Source organism: Melospiza georgiana, chromosome 3 (genome assembly GCF_028018845.1).
Source record: "Melospiza georgiana isolate bMelGeo1 chromosome 3, bMelGeo1.pri, whole genome shotgun sequence".
In the NCBI taxonomy this organism is placed as follows: Eukaryota; Metazoa; Chordata; class Aves; order Passeriformes; family Passerellidae; genus Melospiza; species Melospiza georgiana.
The window spans coordinates 56,506,832-56,534,237 of record NC_080432.1 but is presented as its reverse complement, the minus strand read 5'-3'; the positions used below and the strand labels follow the sequence as shown (position 1 = coordinate 56,534,237).

General features: G+C 41.5%; 2 protein-coding genes across 2 annotated transcripts in view; one reads left to right on the top strand and one right to left on the bottom strand.

Annotated features, from left to right (window-relative positions):
* Positions 1 to 6,909, top strand: part of PCNX2 (pecanex 2) — a 153,282-nt gene extending 146,373 nt beyond the window's left edge. Inside the window, exons 33-34 of the mRNA XM_058021546.1 lie at positions 985 to 1,433; positions 3,896 to 6,909. Coding sequence (XP_057877529.1) covers positions 985 to 1,433; positions 3,896 to 4,069 — 623 coding nt within the window. The 3' untranslated portion in view covers positions 4,070 to 6,909. The remainder of the gene's footprint in view (positions 1 to 984; positions 1,434 to 3,895) is intronic.
* A 2,196-nt stretch (positions 6,910 to 9,105) lies between these two features.
* Positions 9,106 to 22,714, bottom strand: NTPCR (nucleoside-triphosphatase, cancer-related). The gene is made up of 5 exons (XM_058021545.1): positions 22,639 to 22,714; positions 20,027 to 20,189; positions 18,842 to 18,944; positions 15,932 to 16,141; positions 9,106 to 11,596 (listed from the first exon to the last, which is right to left on the bottom strand). Exons 1-5 carry the CDS (start codon positions 22,670 to 22,672, stop codon positions 11,528 to 11,530), a joined length of 579 nt encoding a protein of 192 aa, XP_057877528.1. The 5' UTR covers positions 22,673 to 22,714; the 3' UTR covers positions 9,106 to 11,527.
* Between the last annotated feature and the right edge of the window lie 4,692 nt (positions 22,715 to 27,406).

Here is a 27,406-nt window from a genome sequence, read left to right as displayed (position 1 = left end):
TGCTGGGGCCTGTGGCACACACCAACCCATGGCAGAATGCCTGAGGAGTACAAGCTGGCCTCTGGTGGGTTCACTGGCCACCAGATTTTACATTTGATTTTTCATTCTATGGCTATTCAAATAGACAAGCATAAGAAATACAGAAATTGTTTGCTTGAATGACAGAAGGTGTTGGTATAAATGTTAAATATGGGGATGTATTTGTACAGAAGGATTTGTCTAGGCATGTCAGAATAGCTTATCTAATCTACTTCCTGTATCCAGTGGTGGCTGCATAGAGATGCTTCCCAGAAAGGGACAAGAGTCTTATGTGGGTCACATTCAGACCTCTAATAGTGTATCCTACCTAAAAGCATTCACATCTTTTCAGGTCTGTGGTGTATTGTAAATGTCTCTCTTGAAACTCAGAGTTTACTGTAAGTCTTAAAAACTGTCTTGTGACTTGAATGCTGTATTCTTCCACTTGGCTGAATTTTCACATTCTCTCTCCCCATATGCAGGAATAATTCTTTTAAATGTGCCATTGTTTTAACATAGAGGATTTTTGTTTTATTGTTGCATTTAATTACACCAAGCCAATATAAGGTGGATATTCAACATTCCATTAGTGTGGTTGTCAAAGGGGAGCAGAGTTACAGCAACACTATGCTCAGTCATTCACTAGGCTGATTAAACTGTACGTAGCAGAACAGCTGTGAGCCTGTGATTAGAGTGCTTTGCTTGGGGTCTCTTCTCATTTCCCTGTCTTTTGACTCAGTACACAACCTCTAGAGCTATTTTGACCAAAACTCAGAACACCTGTAGTGGAAAACACAGAAAGATTCATAGGTATAGGCATTTGTTACTTTTGCTGTTCTTGGAGCTCTTATGCTAATAAAACCAGTGGTAATATGCCAACAGTAATATGTACACATGGGACACTGTCAATGCCATGGAGTTCATCAGAATGCCACTTACTTAAATATATTAATCTTTCTTTTGAAGGCAGGAGAAAACCCAGGAGTCAGTCTGTCCAGGCACACACTGCTTTAAACCAAAGGCCCCCTGCTTCAAGTCACTCTGGACCAATTGCAGAAAGCCGGCAGCCTTTCATCCAGACGTCTACATCTGCCCACGAAATTGCCCAAAGGCTTTCTAGTAGTCAGCTATCATTCCACAACTCTGCAACATCTGTGTTTTCTCAGTCCCCTGCTGTTCCTGTTGCTGGCCAGCTGACTGTGCAGGACCGAGCTGCAGCAATGCTCAGGTCCAGCCTGGCCTCCTCCACCAGCTCAACTCTGAGCCTGCTGTTTGGCAAGAGAAGTTTTTCGAGTGCTTTGGTGATTTCTGGGCTCTCGGCTGCGGACGGAGGCAACACGAGCGACACGCAGTCCTCCAGCAGCATGAACATTGCCATGGGGCCGTCTGCCAGAGCAGCGAGCCAGGCAGCTCGGGTAAGGCTGAAGCTGAAACAGCACTACTGAGTGGGAGTCCTGCTCTGCTCACCTGTCTGCTTCTTAACTGTCCTCTTTCTTCCTTCTCAGTGGTCAGAGAACAGGTTTTTTCAAACCAGTGCTGGGATTTTGCTGCATCACAATGAGACTGTATAGTATTAGTGTGTCTGTGAGATTGTTTGTGAGTAACTGATGGGGGGGGGGGCTGTTACACATACGCCTGAAATTGCAAACTGGGGCAAAGTTGCTTTTCCTTTCACTCAAAACAGGGACTTACATCTCCAGTTTCTGCAGCCAAGGTGATGAGTACCATCCCAGCAGACTAAATAGCTCCTTCCTTGCCTGCTTTAAGTGTTATACAGTGATGCCTTGAGAGGCTGACCTAGAAGAGAGACTAGACAGAGCTAAAACAATAAAGTAGGTATTTATTAAAAGGCCTTAAAGGATACACCTTGGCCAGTACAAGAGCCTGGCCAGGGCTACACCAAGATGGACCCAAAATGGATGACTGGTCACAAGTTTCACACTTTTATAAGTTTTTGGTCCATTTGAGTATTAGGATAATTGTCCAGTTACAGCCTCGGGTTATGAAGCCCCATCCTCCTGTCTGCTCTCTTCAGTTCCCCACTTTTTGGGCCTGAGGCTTGTAAGAGTTGTCCTTGGTCTCAAGCTGGAAAAGGATTGTTTTTTCTGCCTACTCTGCGAAGAGAACTTACTAGCACTTAATATAAAGCTCAGAGCTACACTTGTAGGCAGCACAGAATCTCAAAAACAGGAAAGCTAAAACTTGAGGCATCAGCAGGACTTAAAATTATTTTATCTGTCGGAAAAGGAATGGTTTCCCCTGAATAGTGCACTTGTTCTGTCCCTCCATCTGACCAGAAATTCAATCTAAGACCTGAAACCTTGTTGCTGAAAGTTAGTCAAAGGAATCCTGTATGAAATATTTACCAAAGGAAACTGGTATGCCCTGTGATTAAGCATTTTCAAAGAGCAAAACACTACACACAAAAAACTTCCAGCCTTCTTCCCAATATACTCACAGCTTTATTCCTATCTTCCATGAAAAATTCAATTCACATAGTAGTTACTGCTTTATTGTTTATTTAAGTGTATTTATTTAACTTCGGTTGCTATCCATTGCTGCCCTGAATTTTGAAGATTGACCTCAGCACCAGAAAGCAAAAACATGAGAGGATGGACTAGAAATAAAGGGTGACTGCAATTAGACAACATAATTAGGCAGAGTTTTGCATTTGGCCTATCGAAATGGAAACCAGACTGTTGACAGGAGGTGTCTGCAGATATTAGTCCCAAGCACTTTTCTGTTACCATGCTCCTGAACCATGTATAACTTGCCTAATTTCCAAAGAGTTCTCCAAACCTCAAGTGTGAAAAGCCCCTTGGCCTGAGTGTATTTTGCTCTCAACCCAAAAATACCATGTGTGGTATGGTTCCCTAGAGTTTCGCATGAACTTCAGCAGGAGTCAGCTGAATGTTACTCACCTGGGTCCAATCCTGCTTCATTACAGTAATAAGTATTAATATTTCTACACATACAGCTGAATATATCCAATGAGAAGGCACAATTCCAGCTCTTAGGAGTTTATGGCCTAATTTGCAAGAACTCAGCCAGTCTGTGATAGTGAGTAGTAATGGTAGGATTCACCTTGTCAAGCTTTTGGCTATCTAAAATTTGGGCATGATGTCTCAGTAGGTTGTTGTTGTTTTCAGTGAAGAGGCCTCCATCCCCTTCATCCTTGGAGCTATTAGGAGGAAAATCTCCCCTGGGAGGCTTGTATCTCTCTGCCAACCACTGGTAGCCTAAATGACACAGCAAGACCACATGGTGAAATTTAGATGAGGTGAATCCTGGCCAAAGTGCTCGGAGTCCAGGTGCCCGTTTGAAAGCAGTAAAGAGGAAGCGTTTCATTTCAACGTTCACACAGCAAAGTTCTGGAATGCTTTTATCCTAATGGACTCCTTACAGTGGGGCAGCACTGTGCTTAACGTTTGCAGACTGATAACTGCATTCCAGTTTTGATGAAAAGGTTTCTTTGTAAGTTGGATTTAAAATTCGGTGTATAAAGCGAGCTCCAGAGCAACCCGATTTAACAACTTAGAAGTCAGCCCTGCTTGAAGCAGCAGTTTGGACTGGATGACCTCCAGAAGTCCTTTTCAATCCAAATTCTTTTACAGTTCTCTATACATGTACATCTGTGGTACTAAACCTCCAGCTCCTGGTCTGCTTTTCCTTCCAAATTTATGCGTTACACAAAGTGTGACAAGTACCTCTTCAGAACTCCCTTGTGAATAATGCATGTTAAGAATCCCATGGAGTTTCACAGAATGACATCCCTACGTCAATTTTTAAACTTTTTTCACCCATCACTTCAAAAAATAGCTGAAGTGTTACTTAGAAATTTCCTAAACTAGTTGACTTTTTCCTTCTTATTTTCCAGCAAGCCACTGAGACCTGTGAAGCAGCAGATACCACAGAGCCCAGAGCCCAGCGGGAGGCGGGTCCGGCCCATGCGCTGTTCCTGAGTCGGAACGTGGAGTGCAGGAGGGCCAGCCAAGAAGATATGGCCCTGGAAGACACGGCTTCCCAGCAGAGCCTGTCTGAGGAGCAGTGAGGAGCCTTCCTGGCACAGGGGCCACGCGCTTCTTAGCATTAAATACAGTTAGGTCAGGAACTGCACATGGGCTTAGGTTCTTTCCGATGTAATAGCAACCTTCAAATGTTTATTTTTCTAACTTCCACACAAGAATATTACAGGGCAGATGTTCTTCAGCTAATGGCCTTGGCATGGGTAGGGTTGGAAAATATCCTAAAAAACACACAGTGCCACTTCATCTCAGGTTCTTGTAAATCCTAGAACAATGAATACAACCTGTTTAACGTTCCTTCCCCTGGAATGGTTAGAATCACAAACGAATACAGTAGGAAATAATACAACTCAGTGAAAAGCACACAAAAGACATCTCTTTCCTGCCATAACTAAACAGCTGATTGCATGCAAACTAATTGAAATTTGGTATATAACATATAGCAAGAGGCAACTAAGAGCAGAAGCAATGAATACATAAAAGGACAGTACAGTGTCCTGTAACATTAGAGCTAAATCTGATTTTTTTTTCGAACAGCAAGTCTCATTTTTCTTTGATGTGTTATGCAGGTGCTAATGCTGAATAGCAACACAGCATCTCAGACTGATATACTGCATGCAGCCATACTGAAATACTGTGTGAACGAGCCACGCTACACCAATTAACAAAAGTGTAAGAAGAGAAAGTATCCAGTGCATGGAAAGTCTTCAGAGCATATGGTGCACCTTATTTGCAAAGCAGCTTTGCATAAATTAGGTATTATCTCGTGCTCCTGTTTGGTTTACAGCAGTGTTTCTCAAATTCTAAGCAACAGTACCCTTAGGAGTCGCAAAAGGGCCATGGGGAATCCTCCTCAAGGACGGAAAAGTGCAAAGCAGGCTGTAATTACTGTCTGGAAGTGTTTGTGTTGGGAAGGGAACAGCTAAATACTCTTAATTGCTGGACACAGCTCACTGTCCATAAACACTTGTAGCCAGTAATTACAAAGCCTTCTGATTTCCCTCCCCCAGAGAAAACTGAGCTGCTGCCAATAAAGACAGATGATACAAAAAGGGAGGTCATGCCTTCACATGGTTTGAGAAACACCAATTTACAGGAATGCATGACTACTTTGAAACCCAAAAGGCTACAACAAATCCTTCCTCTACTACAGAGTCTAAACAAACACGCGTGTGTTTTTTTCAATTAAAAAAAATTGCAGCTATCAGTGTCTTGCTGTTCCTCTTTACTGTAACTACCATAGAGTGTTTCTAAATCTCAACACAATGATGTGCAGCCAGGCTGTCTTGTCCCAATTAACAAGATTTAACAAGAGATGCTGTAGCTAAGTCTCATTACTGTTAGGCAATACTCAGTTGCATTCTGAGCTTCCTACTGTGCCACACTTCAGATCTGAGCAGTAGAACTAAGTAAGACTGAGTGAAAATAAAATGATCCAAGTATGTTTTGTGCGGCAGCTGTTTCTGGGTCTTCTGTTTGCAATTGTTCTCACTTGCTTTCTGCCTTACAAGATTAAGAAACCCATTCTTTTTTACTTCAGATCTTGATGAGTTGATTAATAAAGCTTAGCACAATCTAGGAAAATTCTGCTCATGTTCACAAACACTAAAGCAGAGTATTCATATACAGCCCTCTAGACACATGGTCATCAGTGCAGTTAGGCCCTACTAATGTCTCCACTAACATCCAGGTGAGATTTGGAAGAGGAAATTGAATTCAGCTGCTCCCTTCTGACCAATTATGGTTGATGATGACTCTTGTCCCACCACACCGTTCATTAAGTGCTTCATTACAAATGAAGGATGGAGGTTTTAGAGGTAGACTCCTACTAACAGCCACCAGCCCCAGTTCTCCTTTGGGAGCTTTTGCATGGCAGTCCACAGGATAAAACATCACTGCTTTGTCTTCCTGCATGGAAGCAGGGCAAACAGGTGGCTCTGGAAAGCACCAAGAACTTTCCCATATTCACCGAGCATCACTTAGGCCTCCAATTTTCACATCTTTAAGTTTGAATCAATTTCCATCAAAAATAAGTAATTCTAGTAGTCCAAATCAACCTAAATTATTCTGTGTATCCAACTCAAGTGTAATAAACCAGACTGGGGAATGACTGCACAAATTCCTTCAGCAGCAACCACTGTACTTGCTTAGCATGGATCGAGGCCCAGTGACAGCACCTTCCCCCAGCACCACATCTTCTGCAAGGCTCCACCATCCCCACAGCCTCTGGTACTGCATCCTAAACTAATGCAGCTGCCTCACAGTTCCTGACTTCCCACTGTCCCCTGGAGCACAACTCCCTGGGAACAGCAGTTATGCCATGAAGTGCAGACTCCTCCTGCACAGGGTGGCTGCCAGAAAGGGCAGGTTCTAACACCTTTATGGAGTCAGCAAGCAAGCATGGCAAAACAGGAGTCAAGGTAAGATTCAAAAATCAGTTCCTTTTTTGTAGCCATGTCTTACACAGTTTTTATTTTGCCTTAAAGTTGCTATTGTAGCTAGCAGGTTGAGAAAACCCAAGAGTGACCACTAACAAGCAAGCGTAACATAGGAAAAAAGAATCAAAATGAACACAAACTCTCCCATGTTACTTTTCTCCACATTTTTGGAGACAGTCTGCTTTTATAGTAATAAGACTACTGCTATATGCATCAGTTTTAAATATGAGACAGTCCTACAGAATAAACTGACATAATGGCTAGAAATGAAACCTGCAACTAGGCATGAGGTTGTATTGATTAAACACATCCTAAACTAGGGTTTAAGGTAGAGATACACCCAGTGAACCCTGCTTGGGACAGAAAGTGCATTTAAGGGCTCTGATGGACACCAAGCTAATAAACAGCAACCTAGCCTTTACACAAAGCCTAATAAGCTGCTACAAACAGCTCTGCATAACACCAAAAGGCATATACACATGAAGGCTTTGAGTGACACCTTTACTCCTGAAAAACAGCTCAATACTTAACCTCACACACAAGGTGCCTCAGAGTTGCAAGATGGAAATACACCATTTTTGGAGCAGGTTTTGGCCTTTAAATGAAAAGCAAATACAATTTTCATTGCTTTTATGTCATCTGTGATCTGAATATTGTTAAAACTTGGCCCTAAAGTTGCTCAGGCTTAACAGTTTGTCTACATGTCTGATCTCTTGCTACAGCTGTGATGCAGGAAGGATGCTGCTACCACCATGTAAGGACCATTTACCAAGAGTTCCATCAGGGTTTTTTTGCATCAGGTGCTATGCTTGATTTTTCCAGAGCTGTGGAGGCCCCTTACCTCACTCAGCTAGTCCAGAATGTTTTTGTTTCTACAACATGAAAATAGTGATGTTCCTATCTTGTTAGCAAGCTGAATGCATCCTTTGAGGAAATCTAGTGCTCAATCCACAAGACCATCTGTACATGCAGTTTTTTTCATAGACAAGTCAGAAGGGATGAAGAAATGGAGGCTTTTTCTGCCTCCCCCCAGCTTACCCTCAGATAACATCACTGCTGGAAAGAAACACTAAGCGTGATTTTATTCACACTGCCTCAGCAACCAGAGAGGAACATGAACAACACAATAGGTTGCAGGAGGGAGGATAATGAGTATATGGTAAAACAAACATAAACACTGTACTTCAGCCTTCCCACTAAGCACGGATACTCACCTTCGTCACATTTTGTTTTCCTAAAATTTCCTTTCCCAAATAGACTTTTGTTTACATCATATAGGAAGAGCCAGTTGCTACACTTCTAATGGTGAAAGATGGCCTGAAGATCTGGCAAAAAGACTTTCAGTAACTATTCACTAAAGCCAAGCACAGGGTGCTGAACTGCTCACATCCACCAGGAACACTAGCAAGCCCCAGCCTGACCTTCAGCTGTTTCCCACCACAGCAAGCAAACAGGAACCTGTGATGGATATAATCTGCAAAGTACTTCTCTGTTCATCCAAAAATGAAAACCAGAGGTGCTGGCTGTTCCCTCCATTTTGAAGTGTCATGCTACTTCTCCGTGAGGAACTGAAGTTCTTGCTGCAAAGTCTCACCCCACTCCCAAATCCTGGTACTCACTTCACTGAAAACAAATCTCAATGAAAAATACTTACCAGTGTGAATCTTTTCCCCTTGACATGATGACTAGATAATATCTATGAATGACTTTCTGACACTATTAAGTTCTTAGGACACTGTGATGTCATTCACAGCTTTTTTAAGAAACTGCTTATTAGAATAAGGCAAGAAATGTCACCAGTATTTGCCTCCAGCCCACCAACTGATGGCTCTTCTCTTACTAGAAAATTTAAGTTAAAGATTAGCTGAATTTTGTGCAGCACATTATAGAAGATTAGAAATACCAGTGAGATTCTCCAGCATGTGATAATCATCTTCTCTTCAATGCATTTTTTAAAATACCCAATTATTGCCATATTTAGATTACTCCCTGGATTAGGAGCTGGTACTTAATTACCATGTTTCACTAGTGCTTGTACATCCTTAAATCTGCAACACAGACATATTACTTATAATTAACTTTGCAGTAGGTCCAGTATCAAAGATTCACCTCTCTCTCTCAGTTTTACAAGTCAAAAATTGCCTAATGCATGATAAATAATGCAGGCCCTGTTTATCCCATGCTGTGTGCAATTTTATGCTGGAATTACAAGACTTGTGCCAAAAACGTCCTTGATTCTCAGGCTCTGAGACAGTAATTGGTACCTCACATTCACCCCTTTTTTGCACCAATTAAAACCTGCAGGTGCACTAATGTTGTCATCTGGAATCTAGCTGGTACATCAGAGGTGCTTTTCACCAAATGTGTGCTATTAATAAAATCAGCCCATCAGGGGAATTGTGAATGCTCCATTTGCTGTTACAGTGCTCTCAAGGCCTTCAAAGTATTTTACTAGTGCCAAGACCAGACAATAAAATTTTACCTTTAAAGTAAGCACAGGTTGTCATAAAAACTTACATGCAGTTGGAAATACAACTTTTTCACTCACTCTATGTTTATTTGAAACAGGCAAATAGTATCTTCAGGACCATCTGAGATTTAAAGGCCAGACATGACTGTTAAGGTCATCTGCATCCTTCTGCTGAACACAGATCACAGAACCTCTCTTTATTTCTCTTGAAAAGCACTCTAACTCAGAGAGAAAACAGGCTTAAAAAAGGACAACAAAGTAATGACACTCACCAATTTTGAGATAGGTAGCAGAAAACAAGATACACTGATGTCAGTAGCAAAAATATGCATTAGTTTAAAAGGGCTGATATTTCACTCAGAGTTCCAGAGAAGGAAAAATCCACCTGCATTTTCTAGTGACTGTCTAGCCTCATGTCTCAACCATGAGACAATGGATTAAAAGTACTATAGGCACTGAGCAAAAGTTCCCCAAACTTCTTGTTGTAATTGTTTGGTGTTTTTTTTCTTCCCACTGTACTAAAGGATGGGACTACAGCAGGCATCATGGCACTACATGCAGGGCAATATATCTACTTTTATGGGGAATAAAAACCCCTTTAAGTGATTTCTCAGCAATACAGGCTGAACCAGAATTCAGAAAACTGACTCCTAACAGAACTCCCCTCTTCGGCCTCTACCAGAGCAATGTCAAATCTCTCCATTTTTTAATTAGCTTTAAAGGTCACTCCTCATTTAAGACTCAACAGCAGTCCCACTAAAACTGTGCTAGATTTTGGATAACTCTTTAATCATTGAAAGAACTATTCTTTTGCAGCATATCTTACAGCTTAAGAGACTTAACATTGAAACAGGAGGGCATCCAACACTTAGGTGCAGAGAGGTTTCTGTTCAAAAACCTATGGCACACAGCCCTGACAGAGTTTACTTTGGTCCCAAGTCCTCCACATCTAAAAAGGTGTTTTGGCTGAGTAGAATGCCTGAAGTAATTAAGGGATTAGTGTGCCTTTAGAGCACAACCTTATTTTGCAAACAGCAGCCACAAGCTGTACATTGCCAAGTGGAGACCCTAACAGGAGTTTTCTTTTTCCCCAGGCATGATGAAGACAGTAAGTACTACCATCTAAATGGATTTGGGCAGACAGGCAGTCCTAACAAGGCAGTGAGGCAGTGAGTCCATGGCATCATTTAACATGGCATGCACTTCCTACCACCTGTGGAGGTGCAATGCTGGTACCAGACCCTTGTTCTGCATACAGGAAAGAAAAATCACATTCCCTCTATGCTCCTAGGAAGTGTCTGCAGGGCATCTGTAAAAATACCTGTCCCCATCCAGCCCTATACAACTCTGTGTGTCAGTTTTACAGAAATAAATCAATTAAATGGTACTTGAAGATGCCTTTAAATAGTTTGCTCAAATTAACAGTCACTGAACTGAACAGAAAGAGTTAAGAAACAACTAAATTTTTAACAACTTTCTTCAGCCAGAGATGACCATAAATTTTACAATGAATAGTGTTAACCTAGGAGGGAATTCTGTTTTCAAACATGCAAAACTGATTAACTGGCAGCACTTTTGCTGAACACATTTGCAGTCCTCACAGGGAAACACATTGTCTAATACTCTCAAACACTTCTTATTTCACCATTAAGCATGTACAGAATTGAATGAGGCAAAAAAGCCCAAACAAACATAAGTATCAATAAACATAACAGATTGTAAAATTAATATAGACAAATACAGTATTAAGTCAATCATGACTTAAACTCAGCTTGAAAAACACAAGATTTCATTAACTTCATGGACTTGAAGATTTTTATATACATTATTTGTAAGGGGGTGTAGGACAGGACTGCCACCAGAAAACTGCAAATTAATTCAAAATGCAGACCTCGTATCAGTTAAGTGTCTGGGCCATGTAAGAGAGGGTAGACTTGGCTGGTTTTCCTCCCAAAATGGAATTCTGTAAATGTCACTCATGACTACAGGACGTTTCCTTGAAACTCTGGATAACCCTCCTTATACTGCAACTGCAGACAGGGGTGCCTAGGGGTAGGAGGAGAGAGCACATCTGCTTATTCCCTCTACCCGCTGATTTGTCAGCACCCATGCTAAAACACACCTGAATACACCCAAGCTGGGTCACCAAGAGCTACACTCCTACATAAACCAGGCAGGACTCATCTACATTTGGAAAGGGTTCTGTTCTGTTGCACCAGGGCTATGTTGCAGATATTGAAGCGATCTGAACACACTCAGATCTTAAACAGATTTTACAGTTAGTTCTTCTCACATGTAACTTGGATCAGAGCTGACCATCTAACTTCCAAACACCCAGATTAAAACTGGATGTTAGCTACACATCTGTTCAATTTTTCTTCAATTCAGTGAACTGAATACATTACAATCCTGCCATCCCATTTTAGAGTATTACCAGCTTTACTCTGCTTACCCTGAAGGCTCCAGTGAAGCCTCAAGGGGGCAAAACCAGGAAGGACAGACTCTCAACCATCCACTAAATGTTGTAATGTTTTGTTGAAATGAAAGCTTTAGTGTTTACAGGACAGAAAAGGTCTTCATTTTCTGCAGGATTCCACAGCTGCCAAGATGTCTTGCAAAATGCTGTTTCTGTTTTCCTTACTAACCTAGGGAAAGAGAAATTAAAACTGATGTCATTTCATGAATAGCTTCTATACAAATGTTTACTTCAAAAACAAATCAAAGCAGAAATTCCAATGGATTTCTTTTTCAGTGCAGGAATGTTGAGTGTCAAACACCTGCCTTCTTCTGCTACTGTGAACACAGCATGCTAAACCCACCAAAGCTGCAATTGAATATTTAGTGATCTTTTGATTTAATTGCCTGTGGTATTTTGCAGTATTATTCAGGACTTGAGTAACTAACAAGAATCACTCAAAGAACCAGCATGTACTTTTGTCATTACTAGAAATCCTTTTCAACTACCAAATTTAACTTTCCTAATAGAAAGTGGAGCTCTTATCCCTTCATTACTTCAAAGGGTTGTATTTATTAAGATGACAGATCAAGTAAAAAACATCTGTAAAGAAAAAAATTAAAACAGTCTTAGCAGCATAACTCTGTACTCTGAGGAACCTTATTGCTACAGGAAAGAAACACCTTGGAAAATAAATGAAACTATTTGAGCAAGCTGGAGTGTTCTGCAGCACACTGAGATATGCCTTTGGCTGACCATCCATGGGAATGCTGGGCTTCAAGTCCAGCAGATGTGAATACAGATGAGTGTAAACTGCCAACTGTGCTGGTGCTTGCTAGTCAGCTCAGCTCCCAGGGACACAGAGCTGGGGGCTGTGTGTGTGTAAATTATCCCTTCCTGACAGACTGGGTCCTGATCCAGAGCCCTGTGACCCACTGTGCCATGCATTACTCACTCAAATAAAACTGGGGAGGTGATTGCAGTTGCAAAGGGGTAACAAGCATCAGCAAAAGCTTCATTTTAAAAAGTCTAAGAATTTTTCCCCATTGTTCAGATCCCTGCAGAGAGGGCAGGAAGAAATCAGACAAAGACACATGAGCAGAAAAAATAAGTAAGGCCTCATACAAAGTTGTAAAAAAGCTGTTTGATGAGGAAAGAGACAAAACACCATGCACAGCATAAAACTCTCTACCAGCAAGGCTCCACTGCACTCCCTGTATCTGCATTTAGGATGTGAGCACAAGAATTTGTATCCCTTCCAGTACTACAGTCAATAATGACAAGACAAAGTTTTACTATTATTACTGTTGTTGTTAAATAGGTGACAGTTCTAGCTGAGTAAAATGGCCCAAGGAGCTACCACTATTCACAGTCACCCACATCCTAGCCAAGTGCTGTAAACCAACACTGTAAAATCTACAGACAGTGGTCTCACCTACCACTGAATTCAAGACAGCAGATCAGCATGGGACTAATGAAAAAGTGACACTGAAAAAAAAAGGGCAGGAGAGAAGAGTAATGAAAAGGAAGATCTGTCTGAAAATGTCACTGTTTTTACTGAGAATCAGTCCAAGCTTTATAAGATAAACAAAAAACCCCACAAAAACAAAGAGAGCAAGACAACAAAGAATGCTCTTCAGTAAGGCTATTGGGACCCTGAGGTAAACAATACACAGCACTGATGAGCCAAACTAAATCTCACAGCGAGTTTACTGATATCCTGACTTTCAAAGGACCTTCTGTACAATTTAATAGCTTTTCCCACTCCCTCACAGCCAACAGAAACAATACTACACTTTATCTGTCCTTTTTCCATACCTATATGCCAGAAGTCCAGTGAGAGCAGCAGAGAGAAAGCACCAAGTGCTAGGAAATTTTCACAACTGTTTTACAAAGGCTGTTTGATAGATATAAGTCCCCTCTTAAGATCTGGAGACATTCTGTGCAGGCAGCTTTCCCAGAGAGAACAAACCTCCCAGTATCTGTACTGAATGTACAAACAGATGGGTATGTTTTTAGAAAGGAGTTGAAAATAACTGTAGATGCTGCTTATATTAAGCATTTATGTAATTTGGAGGAAATTGCCACCTAGACTCCAAGCAGGCAACTATAGAGGACAAAAGCTTTCTTCCTCTAACTGTTAAAAATACAGTCAAGGAAACCACTCATGTACAATCTGTTCAAATGGAACCTTTTCTTCTCCCTATCCATTTAACTATTTTCTTTCTTAATAGGCATATGCAACCATACTTCACTAATGGGTTTCAAGCAAGCAAAATTAATAGATGAGAAAATGGGAGAAAATTAGTGTCTGCCAGCTGCTAAGGATAACCTGATCCTATTCATGCCACCATGTCTGCAAATCTACACAGACACAGGCAGTGCAAAAAGAGCCTCTGTAGTTTCACTGCAAAGTTTAGTTCTCAGCAAAATGGGTAAGAATAGAAACAAATGTGTTAAATATCAGAGCTCCTATCATTAAGTGCCCTAAACATAATAAATTAAACATTTGGGACCAAATGCTGAATTGCTTTTAGGGCATCTGGGCCCACTTACACCAACAAAATATGCTTTCAAGACAGAAGGGACTGTAAAACACCAAACAGCTGTTCTCTCCTCAGAACTGTCCTGGTGACATTAGGAGCAGGATGAAAAACTGAGATGAGCTATTTGAATGCAGCTTAACTCCATATTGAGTGACAAAGCAGGCAGAATGTTTTTGGAAGTTAGCCACCTACTTCTGTACACTTGCAGGCACCATCCAAGTTAGTAGGAAATTACTGATTGTGAGCAATTTGGGCACTCCAGGTTTCCCCATGCCATGTTGAAGAAAGCAGCTGGTGACCCAGTATCCCCTTCAGCTGCTGACACCTCTGACTCCCCCCAGGCAGGCTCTGCTCCCGCTCATGCACACACTGGAACCAGCTGGGAAAGAGCATGCAGTGTGTCACTGGAGCAAGAGAGACAGATGCTCTCCTGCACGAGACTTCAGCTCAGCAGGTCTGTGACACCTGGGAATGGCTGCAGTCTGTCACACATTTCACAGCCATGCTTTTGGTTAATGGATTCACCAGAGATGTCTGTTTCACTAAAGAAACATGCATGTCCTAATCTCAGCAGCATGAACAGGATGGGTCATTGTTTTAGTGAGGATCTTTTAGCTAGAGAAAAGACCACTCCATTGAAATTTACACAAAGACTTTTGCTGGCTGGAGTCAGTACTTGAGAGAAAGATTTATCAGCAGACTGATAACAGCTGAAAACCAAGGGCTGAGTAGCCCCTGCCCTCTGAATATCACCTGATAAAACAAGACAGTAGAAGCCTCAAAAGCTTCTTTGAAAAGCCAAATGCTGTCTTCCAGCCCCGTTTCCTCTCACAAGAGGACCAAATGCATGCACCATGTCCTGCCATGACTGCAGCCCCAGCACAGAATGACTGGTACTTTCAGCAAGGCTTCTCCATCCCCTCTTCCCCAGTCCCACCCCTGCAAAGCCACTCATACAAAATTCACATTTATGTCTATTTCTGTTCAACAGTCTGACTACAAACACACATCAGCTCAGTAATGGAAAAAAAAAACAAAACTGGAGAGTTTATCTCTGAAAGGAATGAAGGGAGTTGAATGCTTATGCAAGGAAAGGAATAATCTCTCATCTTTGCTCCTACTGTAGCTTTAGCATTTAATTACATCAGCATTTAATATACAAACAGAAACTGAAGATGATGATGGGACCCTCAATTAAAGTAAAGCCAAGGAACTTTGAGCACTGCAGGTTTTTAAGCCAGCTTTCAATAGGAAACAACATAAATCAAAGGAGTGAGAGGTACCTCTGTTTTTGTGAAGCATCAAGGACACTTACTGATGTTAAGGAAACCTCACACATGCACTCCTAAGAACAGGCTAAGTTTTGCTGTGGTAAGTTTTTGAGAACTGCCCTGTAATTGATCAGAAATGTACTCTGAGGCCGTAATATTCTGAAAATTATGCCTGTAAAAGTAACATAATGAATTCCAAAATTGGTTCACTGACTCCAGAGAAAATACACTCCATTTACAACTGTCTTTCTTCTATAAATCATTCCTGGAAACTCCACTGCTGCTTTTTTCCTTTTATTTTTTTCCTTGAATATGACTACTGGTAATATTTCTGCAAGCCAGAATGGAAAAAAACAAAAAAAGCTTAAAAATCTGACTGTACTTTAGAAGATTTAACTCTTAGGAATAATGAATACCTATACAGCAATAATACTACAGCAAAGAAACCTTTTAAAACAACTGTAGCATTACTTCTGCAGCCCCACACAAGCAAAGCCAGCTGTGTGAGACAGCTACAGTGAGTGCCAAATGGGATTTTTTTTTAATAAGGTGAACACCTGCCCATTAAGAATACGATGGAAACTAAAAAACTTATTTCATGCAAGCTACCCACAGCTATCAACTGGCAGTAACAGTTTTTAAACAGAGCCAAATATAAACCAGTAACCTAGAGCAGAAAGCTCTTTAAGGATATTAAATATTACTCACATTGAACACTTTAACATCTTTCCTACTTCTTATTTCTTCAACAAGATCCAGTGGCTTTCCCTTAGGTATTGGAATAGTTCCAAGCACCACAGTCCCCGAGCCAGCCAGCGTTTGACGAACAGCTTGAATAAAAGCCTGGCTGAAGAGCTCCATTTTACCAATCTCATCTATGACACAAATTCTTTTCTCTGTGTCACCACCATGGTTTACCTGTGGAAAAGTGCACCAAGAGACTGTAAACAGCAAAACTTAGAACAAGCAACAGACATACTCTCTATGCTGAAAAAACAAATACCTCCAAAAGAAACAAATTCAACTGTAATACAGGGGAAAGCAGGAAGTCAAAGCTACTGCTGGTAAATGACAGACTTATAAATCAGTAATTTCTTCTTTAGGACAGATCTTTGGAAGGATGGAAACAACCATACAGTATAAATACCAACTACAATAGGAAATATCCTTAACATCAGATTTTCTGTAAAGCAGAATCTCACAATGATCACATATGAGCTACTTGACAATTAAGAACTGCACTTTGCCTACAGCAGCTCTCAATCATTCGAAGGGTCAGCAATTTTTAAAAACTTTACTCTTCCCACTAAATTATGCATGTAGTGATTACATTTAATTATGTGATCAGTAGTCACACAAAACAGGTATCTAAAAAGAAGACTTCCATTAAATCTAGATTTGGAAGTTTCTCCTCTTGTAGTTGGGATGATGGAGCATTTGACTCTGAGCTCCTGGCTGTCTTCAAAGCTGTCTGGATAATAACCAAGTCATTTGCAAGCCTCTCTCACACTAGAGCAGACACATATTGAGATACACCTTATTCTGTAGTCCTAGCCACTGGATAGCAGGAGAGACACAGTTTTAACCAAATCAGAGGCTTGTTTTTGCCATGAAGTGAATGCTGTGCCAAGCAGTGCCGTGCTGCAGGCAGCTGGAGCAGCAGGGAAGCCCAGGAGAAAACAAGGGTGATTGCTACTGAGGAAAAGGCAGCTCACAAAGCAGAGGAACTCTTCAACTGCACTGCCTACCCTATTTTGGTAAAAGTGACTGAGAACTGCACTCCATTATTTGTAGAAGTGAGGAGAAAATCAACTCAATTCAAACCATTATAGATCCATGAATATGTACCAATATAAGCCATATAGTACAGAAACTAAAAAAAAAAAAAAAAGAAAAAAAGGTCGAAACATATCCCCTTGTGAAGGCAAAGTATTTGCTTCTGGGAAAGTGAAAGAACTGTATAACATGCATCCCAAAATCATTTCAAGCCAAGTCCCTCCTGAGTAGCTGTTTTATCTAAAAATCCTTTCATAGATCAGTGAGCCAAAAAGCCAATACTAGTCACTAGGTCACACATTGAGGAAGAGAGTATTTTGCTTTGAAAAAAAACCCTGAAAAAACTATCTGTCCTGCCTGATAAAGTTTGCAGAACTAGAGAGATCTTCCATTGTAGGATCTAGCCTATTCTCACAGAAATGAAAAAAGCCTTCAGAGTTGAATTTATCCTCAAGCCTAAATGGGCATGTGTCCATTCTGTGCTACTCTCTCATCAAACCAGAACATACCTATGATGCTGCTACCCTCATTCCTCATTTGTCTCTCCTTGTTTCAGTTCTATCACCTTCCTCACTCTCCTCTTTCATTTTGGGCCATCTTCATGTGTGACCACATTCCCACAAAACTGATGAGCAGCACTTTCTATGAGGATGGGCACATGCACTCTGTGACTGTGCTGGCCCCAGTTCTTCTCTTCACTTTCTTGTACTTACAGAAAGCCATATAAGTAATGCAAAAATTCAACACTGCTAACACTTTTCTAGGAAGGTCTCTCCTGGATTTCAGTGGTAAAAGGATTCCAAGTACAGCACTGGCCTAATGAAGTATTTTTAAATAAACTATCCTTCTCTTTACTCACATAATAAATATGGTTACAGTGACATTTAACATATAAAAGTTGTCCCATTTTTTTATTACCTCCCTTCTCCCTTACCCCAACATCCTTGTATTCCTACTTTCAGACTTCACTGTTCTTTGACGAAAACAAGAATCAGATCCTCAATCTCATTTTTGCTCCTTGCACCATTTTGGGCTTTTTGTTTTAAGTCCACCAAAAAATCCCTTCTTCCTTGTCCCCTTGAGCTTTGGCAGTGTAGAAAAATCACAACAGGATTTTTTTAGGAGTACAGTTCAGCAGCTGCTGCACACTGTTTGTGGTATGTTATTGCCGAAATCAAATCTGTTCTTGTTTAATTTTGGAGAGGGGAAAGGTTGGACTGAGAGAGAGAAAGGAGAAGAAAAAAGAAGTAACACAATATTAGCAAAAGGATAGCAAAAAGATTGTGTGGGAAGTCTTGTCACACCCAGAGCACTCCTTGTGCAGCAGGCTAAATCCCAAATAATCTAGCTGGTATTATCAGTCTGCAGGTATTGATACAATGGTAATCAAAAATACTCACTGGATTCAAGAAACAAATGCTTCTACTCTTGGAAGACAGGAATCAGGAAGAGGGGGAAAAAAAGTCTGTCAAGAAGAGCAGCAGTAAAAGCCTTTTTCTTAGACCCACTGATTCCATCCAGTTCTCTGTGGTAAGCCACTTGTGCATTTTGTTTGCTCTCCAGTATGGGACAGTGACATAGGAAGAAATTTCCTACCTGCTGCCTCTTCAGTTCAAGGAGGTCCTGTTCACAGGACTGCAATCTCTCCAACACCACAACAATGACAAGAGAACCAGCCAGATTTGTCCCTCCAGCTTCCTGACCCTGACTTACATCAGAACTAGATGTACCCAAGAAACAGGCCATTAATTACTATCAAAAATTAGCTGTGTAAAAGGGCCTTCCAGTAACAGTGACTATCATAAAGCATACATTTATCAGCAGCTTTCATAGAATACTCACATTTCTCAGCATAGGTAGAACCAGCTGCTCAAATGAAACAAGGTCTACAACATATTGTCCAACCCGGTACTCGCGTCTTGAAGCAGAAGAATCAGAACTGGGACTGAAAAAGAGATATACAATTCCTTCAAAGTACTGAGTTTAGCCAGAATTCACTAAACTCACTTCAAGTGAATTTATAGGAAGTTATCCAAATAAATCAAATCCCCTTAATTCTTCCTAAGAAGAAAGGGAAAGAAATTCTAAGCCATGCAGTAAGTCACTGCAGATAGCTTGCTGTCAGAAAATAAATACACCACATGCATCCTTCACAACTATGCGAGCTCAAATTTCAACAGTGTATAGAAGGACAATGGCATTTAGAAGTCAGCAGGTACATTTACACTGAAATCAAAACTCATGTCTGCAGTTCAGATCTTTGAATTTTGTTATGTGACATTACAGACAGCATCACAGCAGCATCATCTCAGTATGGGCTGAAAAACCCTTAATCTTGGAAAAATACTCACTTTGCATGTGCTGTACCACACTGTGCTAGGTGCACCTCCATTATTAGCAGAGTGCAAATTATTTTCACATCAACTCTGTGTGAATGAGATGCTAAGGTCACACTGGACATAGACCAAGTTTTGCACTAAGTATGAAAATCTAAGTCTAGTGAATCAGGAGAGAGTTGGAGGCACTCTGCACTTCAGAGGCCCCCCCCTGGGGCTCTGAAATCCTTTTTTTCTTAAAATTCTTAAAATTCAGACGACTTTCGTGGACCAGTCAAATGTTCTTTAAAACAATGCTATATGCAATTTCCCTTTTCATTTTCCACTTCTGTTTCCATAAATCAGCTAGTGGAAACACAAAAATCTTTCTCCCTGCCCACAATAAGCTACTTCACTGCATCCCAAAGGGACCTGGCCTCAGCAGTGTTTCCTCTATCTGATGCAAAATAGCCAGTAAGGAAGAACACCCCTGCCCAGCACATTTTCAATATTTCACTGTGCAACAGACACTGCCTATATATACAATATAGGCATCAGCCAGGACACAAAAACCAAGCAAAGAACTTGACCCTGAAAGCCATGTGTGTGCTGGAAATCACCTTCTGGAGGAGCATTTAACGTGTTCCAGTCTTTTGGACTGGAGCAGACACATAAAACAATAAGCTGCTTACAGTTATTAAAACTTCAATACCTGACTCTTGATAAAGGTCCTCGGTTTCCAGACAGAGTGACAACATCAAATCCTGTTCTCCTGCCACCTTCTCTAACTTCCTGTGTGTAAAATCCATCAATAGGAACGCCTGAGGATTTTAGAGCTTGAGTGACTTTCTGGATCAAAGTAGTCTTTCCAACCCCTAAAAATAATGAATGGAAAAAAGCACACAGCATTAATCTTCTTCTACACTAAAAGCCCATTTTTTTAAGTGCCACAGTAATGATTCAGTTCAGCAGGAACATTGATTACTTTTGAAGGTTGCAAATTACTTTTTCTACATGGTAGGAAAAAACAGAAGTATCTTTTAACATTCACGCTGTACTGACGCTGTAAAGTCTCACCACAGAATGGTACAAATATCCCAGGCTAACAACGAATTTGTTAGCTTAGATGATGCATGAGCAGGCCACAAACTTACCACGAGGCAGGTGGCACAAAACTGATAGCCAAGCTTGCTGGAAGACTGACTGATGAATCTCCCTTTCTACCACTGATATTCACTACTTTTAAGATCAGAGCTAAGTTCACCCCTTTTTTAGATCAGAAGGTCAAAGCTGACTGCTATTACCAGATGCCTAACTGGCACAAAGGACACACTTCTTCCACTGATGTCCTAGAAATCAGAAGCACTCAATGTCCCTGAGATGCCAAATCCTTACAAAGTCCCAACAACAGAAAACTTTTCCTTCTGGCAACAGAATCAAGAGACATTTTGACTGGATAGAGAGAAAAGCTTGTTTATAGTGAGGCCAATAAAGCCATGAATGAGGCTGCCCAGAGAGGCGGTGCAATCTTCACGTACTTTAATGTTTTCAAGACATGACTGGATAAAACCTAAAGCAACCTGGCCAGGCCTGATAGCTGATACTCCTTTAAACTTCCTCAAGTCTCTTTTGACATTATCTTCTGACCCTATAATTTAATTTTCTTACCCTAAGACAGGTCCTTAAAACTCTTGCCACCTGATATCTCCTTGCACAGTCTGATGCACCTTTTACAATGTGAACACTGGCCACGTTCCAGACATCCTTTCAGTTTTTCTCCTCTGCCATAGTACAAGTACATCCCTCAGTGATCTCCTTTTAAACTCATCTTTATTGCCTCTCACAAAATTTAGTGCTATCACTTCATTTTTAACCACTGCTTTAAAAAGTTCAGATGATAGAAAATAATCCTGCAGAATAAACCTTCAAATTCCTGGAGATAAGGAACACAGACCAAACATGAGATGCCTAAAGATGACAACAGAAATCATTTCAACGTGCACACACCAAATTTCTAATTTAGACTTTAAGCAGATTTAGGAACTGCTTTCCTAACAGTCAACACCAATGACAAAATATTCTGTGGCTTCAAAGCCACGTAGTCAAATGCCTAAGCAAACTTTTCAAATTTGAAAAGGGCTTCCTGGCAGTTGAACAACAAAATAATGACAAATGCGGCATCCTCAGTTATCTTACATCTTTTCAAGGCCTTGCCTCTTGTAAGTGAATTTATACTAAATTTGCTAAGTGAATTTGCTAGCTCAAATTTTTTAACATTCATTCAGTAAACTGCCAAACAAGCTAGAGTCATTCAAACTAAGTTTAAGGAAGCTTGAAGTTAGGCATTTGGCTAATCAAAACACTACATCCTATTTCAGGTAAATGAAAAGAGACAAGACCTAAGCAGCCCTAACCTCTGCATCTCCTGAAAGACTGTCTTTATTCAAGTGGTTGGAAAGCCCATGTGAAGTGGGTGGAATGTATTCCTATATCAGCCCAACAGCAGCATTTAAAATAGACAGGCATCTCCAAGATGTTCACAAAAAGGAGAATTAGGCCCACTGCTTTACTCTCACAGCACAAAGCAAAGTTCTGCAATCATAACAACTGGCTAATTTCTTTATCAACCATAAAGTTTGACCCTCATACAATGTCCCACTCAGTCTCCACAATAATCAGATTCCCTTACCGTGACAAACTACTTCACTGCTTCAATCAAGGCCTGCCCATCCGGGACACCAGTTATTACCAACACCTGCACTTCACTGAGGCTGGAAGTGCTAAATCACTACAGTTAAATTACAGGAAAGATGAGCTCTCCAAAATTATTAATCGCTGCAGTTTATACTGAAGCAGGATTACTTGTCCAGGAGGTGTTTCTTTTTTTCCCCCAACACTTAAATCCAGGGCAGAAGCCAGGGACAAAGCAGCAGCAGCACCTGGAAAAGTGCATGCCTTGGAGGACTGGATGGAGGTAAAGTGGCATTTTATTACGAACAAACTAACTAGTGCAACAGCTCTGACATCAACACATGGAAGGGGGGGAGAGCAGGGAGAGGAGTTCCGGGCCCGCAGCCGCGGAACCTCGGGCGGTGCCGGGCCCAGCTGCAGCTGGAGGCGCTCCCGGGGCATCCTCGGAGCCCGGGGCCCGGCAGCAGCTGCCTTCCCCTGGCTCTAAGCGCCTCACAGCCCCGCCGGTGCCGCGGAGGGCCGGGCCGGGCCGAGCCAAGCCAGTCAAGGCCGGGCCAGGCCGTATCCCAGGCCATCCCCTCAGCCGCGCCACCGCCCCTGCCCGGCTCCCCGGGCTCCTCCCGCCCCCATTACCTGGGGGTCCCGTGAGAAACACGTGCTTGGACATAACTCGGTCCCCACTCCGCCCTCACCCCCGCCCGGTGCTCCGCTCCGCCCCCAGCCCACCTCAGCCCAGCCCCGCTCCGCCCCCGGCCCCGCTCGCCCCCTGTCCGCTCCGCCCCGGGCGGGCGGTGCCTCCCGAGGCCTCGGGCACGACGGGCCCTGCCCGGCCTGAGGCCGGCTCGGAGGCGGGGCCAGGCAGAGGCTGCCGCTGTGGTGTTTACCACAGGATGGTTGCGACTTAAGGTTGGGGAAGAGCAGTAAAAAGGCAATTAGTTTCCTAGTTGAGGGCCAGGGTTTTCTTTTTCCAGTTAGCTTAAGCTGTCACATATCTGAGTATTTTAGTACAATAACAGAATGTTAAGGTGTGGGAATAGACCTTAAAGATCGGTCGCAGTTCTCCCTGCCATGGGCAGGGACACCTCCCTCTACACTAGGTTGCTCAAGGCCTCATCCAGGCCAGCCTTGGACACTGCCAGGGTTGGGGCATCCACAGCCACCCTGGGCAAACAGTTCTAGTGCCTCACCACCCTCACAGTGAAAAAAACCTTTTTAATATCTAACCTAAATTTTCCCTCCTTCAGTTTTTACCCATTACTCCTTGTCCTATCACTACGTTCCTGCCAAAGAGTCTATCTCTGGCATCACTGTTTGCCCCTTCAGACACTGGAAGGTTGCTGTAGGTCTCCACACAACCTTTTCCAAGCTGAACAGACACAACTTTTTCAGCCGGCCTTGGTAGGGAAGGTGCTCCAGTCATTTTACCAACTTTATGGCCTCTTCTGGACTTGCTCCACTACTTCTATGTTCTTCTTATGGTGGGACACCAGAACTGCACCAGTGGAGACCCCTCCAGATAGGGTCTCCCAAATGCAGAGATATTATAATAATAAACACCCCTTAGAGCTTTTTACCTGTTTCAAGTAAACACATTGCTCCAGTGTGTAGCAAACCTGCAAATTAAAAGATGTACAGTTTTGTCTGATACCTCAATGCAGACAGCAAATGTAAATGGGGGGGTTGATATACAACCAGGGGATTGTTACAAAGCTAAGCAAATTAAGAAGGTCTGGCAGGTTTAACAAAGATGCTGATAGACATCTGCTTCCCCAAATGCCATATGTATGTGGCCTCCATATTTGTTTAGGCTTTCCTGATGGGAAGCCTAAAGGGAGCAGGGAAAAGGATTTTTGTGTGGAGGACTGTGGTGCACAGGCTTCTGTCTGGGTGAGGTAATGCCTGGACACCAAGAAATACAGATTCCTGCCTGGCCATAAGCACCAAAGTGGTTACCCAAAAATACTGTGCTATGGAAGGGATACATTCCAATTTCTGTTCACCTCACTAGAATGGATCACTTCAGGTTCAGCCCATCATTGTCAGGCTTTCATTTGCAGTAATTTCTCAAGGAGTTAAAGGTTATTCATCATTTTCACAAAGATAATGAGTATCCTTGTCAGCCAGATGAAATGTGCACATCAGCAGGTAGAGTGCACCTCACAGTAGATGGGTACTTCCATAAATTGCACAAAATATTTTTGGCCACTCTTCCTTGTATTCTTTCATATTCTTAGAAGGAATGACTGCATGTGGAACATGTTTCATGCTTAAATACTTAATTAGAAAAATGTGACAACTCTGGCATGACTCTTGGGAGGTCGGAGGGTCGAAAAGTAACAAAGAGAGCTTCCCTTGTCATCTTCAATGAAAACAGCATTTTCATAGTTTACATTCCAGTGCTTTGTTCTGGTGGCTTTTTAGGATCAGTGAAATTATGATGTTAACTTACAGCTTCTTGTTTGTCAGGCATCTTCAATCTAAAGAGAGAACTACCGAGAAGAACTGCATATTTGAAAGGACTATTAACACAAGAACAACACTTGACAACTGGCTACTTCACCCTTGCCCTGAACTTCCTGCACAGAGCTTACCATGATTGATTTTACAGGTAGGTTTTCTGTATAATATTAAACTAAATCAGTCTGTTGGCTGCTCTCCCAGGCAGGCCACATAAAGAGACCCAGACAATGTTGTTTTGTTCGATGTTGAGTTTTACTAGGTTTTACAAATCAACCCTTTCTTTTTCAGAAGTGCATGTGGAGAATTTTAAGGCTATCACTACTGTTTGACAGAGCCCTTGTTTTCTGGTATTCTAAGAACTCTTTCATCCCATTTTCCAAAACAGGAATCTCAGAGTTATTTCACTGTGTGGTTAAGACCTTTCTCTTGCAAACAGATGTGTAAGCAAAGTAGTTGCAGCACCAGGGCTTAAATTAGTTAGCATTTCAATTTGGTTTCCATTGTAATTTCTACAATAAAATGTCTTTCTGTTTCTCAACTTCAACTCTGTCTAGGTTGAAGTAATTTAAAAGCATGAAAGCCAAGAAGTAGTTACATCAGTTGTGCTTTTGTGGAATTTTGATGTTAAGAGGACCTTATGTTTGCTATATTAACTGGAATAGTTATGCATATTTTGTCAAATATTTACTATTTAAGTTTGTTCCCTTTGATATATTTATTCTATAATCAGTGACTGCATAGAAGATGCAGGTTGTTCAAGAAGTACGAGTTGCAGGGCAAAGTTGTCTTCTCTGTAGCTGTATGCTGGAACCAGTAGTGTTTGGAGTCAGCCTGTGTGCTTTCCTGATCCTGGGATATTTGCATTCTTGGATGGAGATGTTTAGCTAAAATAAGTAGAAAGAGCACATACCCTATCAGTGTAAATAACTCTAAAAGAAAATAGGTAAATGGGTTTTATTCCTTCCAGGATGAGGAGTGAAGAACACAGCTTTTCCTCTTCCAGTATGGGTCGCTTAATTAGTAGTAATTTATTCCTAAAAAGTTTCCAGTTCAGAATATTTTCCTGACCAAGTACCTATACTTTCTTTTTGCTAGGTGAGGGTGAGTAAAATTCAATTCATGATGAATTGAATTGTGTGATTGGTCAAGGCCATGAAAGAAGTATTTACAAAAAGACCCCCTCGGCCACTCCAGGGGCAGGCTATGATTCTGGGTGATCTGTGGAGACCTTGGAAGGAGCTGTCAATCATTTTTATGAACTGTTAGCTAAGCCTGGGGAAGCCTGCATTTATTGCTGGATGTTGACTAAAAAAATTTGGATAGAGTCCTAGACCTTTATGTTGAATGGGGTAAAATTAATTAACTGCAAATTTCCAGACCAGTGACTAAGAAAAGAGGCCATTTATGATATTTATGGTATTCCCTAGGGTAGAAGCTGGAAGGAATGAGAGTGTAATCTACCATCTCTGACCTGCCTCAGTAGGCAGGAGTTTACATTTCAGCACTCTGCCTTGAGGTAGGCACAGTACCTCGTTACAGTTTCAGCCCTTGGTTTATCTGGTGTTAGGTTTTGGAGTTCTTCCCCCAATGGAAGACAGAATGGTCAAGTTGGAACTCTTTTCTTTGTCTCCAGTAGAACTTGCTTCTTAATTCACAGTGCCTCAAGTCTGTACAGCATTTTGCTTGCATCAGGATAGGGAGGTATGCTTTTAAAAAAAATAACACTTTGTATTAGAGAGTTCCATATTTTGTCCTTGTTCTCCCCTGCAGAGAGTTCTCCTGCTCGCAGATAGCGGGTCTGGCTGTATACCACTGGCCATCTAATCATATTAGTGATTATATTTCAGAGTTGACTTCCTTTTGGCCTGTGGAGCAATCATGGCATCAGCAGGTGTCTGAGAGAAAGCATCGAGCATCTGCAGCCTGACCATCTTTAATGTTAAACTTCCCAGAGAGGTAAGCCGTTAGCTACATGCAGAGCTTCCTCTAGATGAAAACTATGGTTCTCTTTCTATCAGAGATTTACCTATAGAGCTTTTTGTGTGGGTCATGGAGTAGAAATCCTTTATGTTTGTTCCATCAGTGGTTGTGTTCCCCAAACAAAAAAAAATCCTGAAAGTATTTCCTGAAAATAGAGATAATAACAGAAATAAATATATCAAATGTTATAAATAAATATATCATAGTTGGTGAGTATTTGTGAAATTGAATTTACTATTGTAAGCAACAGAGAGCAACCAACATTCAAAGAATGTAGTCCTCTGTCTCTCCCAGTACAGCAGTTGAACCTTCTGGGCAATTGCAGACAGAGGGGAAAAAGTAAAAGAAAAATCCAATAAGCTGCTGTACTTTTTAAAATGTACATGTCTGAATGTAAGAGGAAGACCCTTTTAATGAGTTATGGAGTGTAAACAGAATCCTTATTAGGCAGGAGAGAAATCACATAGAGCTCTGTAGGGGGATAGAATATAAGTAAATAAAGGCAGTATAGAAAGTAATCTTATCCCCTAAAGAGTTGCAGCTGCGTTAATTATTAAAGATTAGGAGCAGGCCTGATTTTAACAGGCCACAGCTGTAGCAAATGGAAGAGTGTTATAAAAGAGTGGATTGGTTGGCTGAGGGGAGTTGGAGTCAGTTGGCTGCTGTGAGAAGATGAAAGAGGCAGTGCCTAGAGGAGATGTCTATGAGAAACATCAAGGAGGTACAAAACTCTAGCAATATGGAACCTTTGCAATGTAATGCCAATAGAGCTTAGTCCATAGCACAGATCCATAGGAAGCCAGTTTCATTGTTTCCATTCTCAATGAAATACCTTGCTGGTTTGTTCTTCTAGACTACCACCTCCTTCTTCTTGAAAAAGATAAAGTCTCCCTGAAACTGCATGACATTTTGTACGGTGTCCTTACAGTTTTACTAGAAATAGCAAGATGCATTTACTTGG

Coding starts and splice junctions, on each gene's coding strand:
- NTPCR (XM_058021545.1), bottom strand. CDS start 22,672: ATGTCCAAGCACGTGTTTCTCACGGGACCCCCAG. Junction 20,190..22,638: donor GTTTCTCACGGGACCCCCAG/GTAATGGGGGCG, acceptor CATTATTTTTAG/GGGTTGGAAAGACTACTTTG. Junction 11,597..15,931: donor AAGATGTTAAAGTGTTCAAT/GTGAGTAATATT, acceptor CTCTTTCCCTAG/GTTAGTAAGGAAAACAGAAA.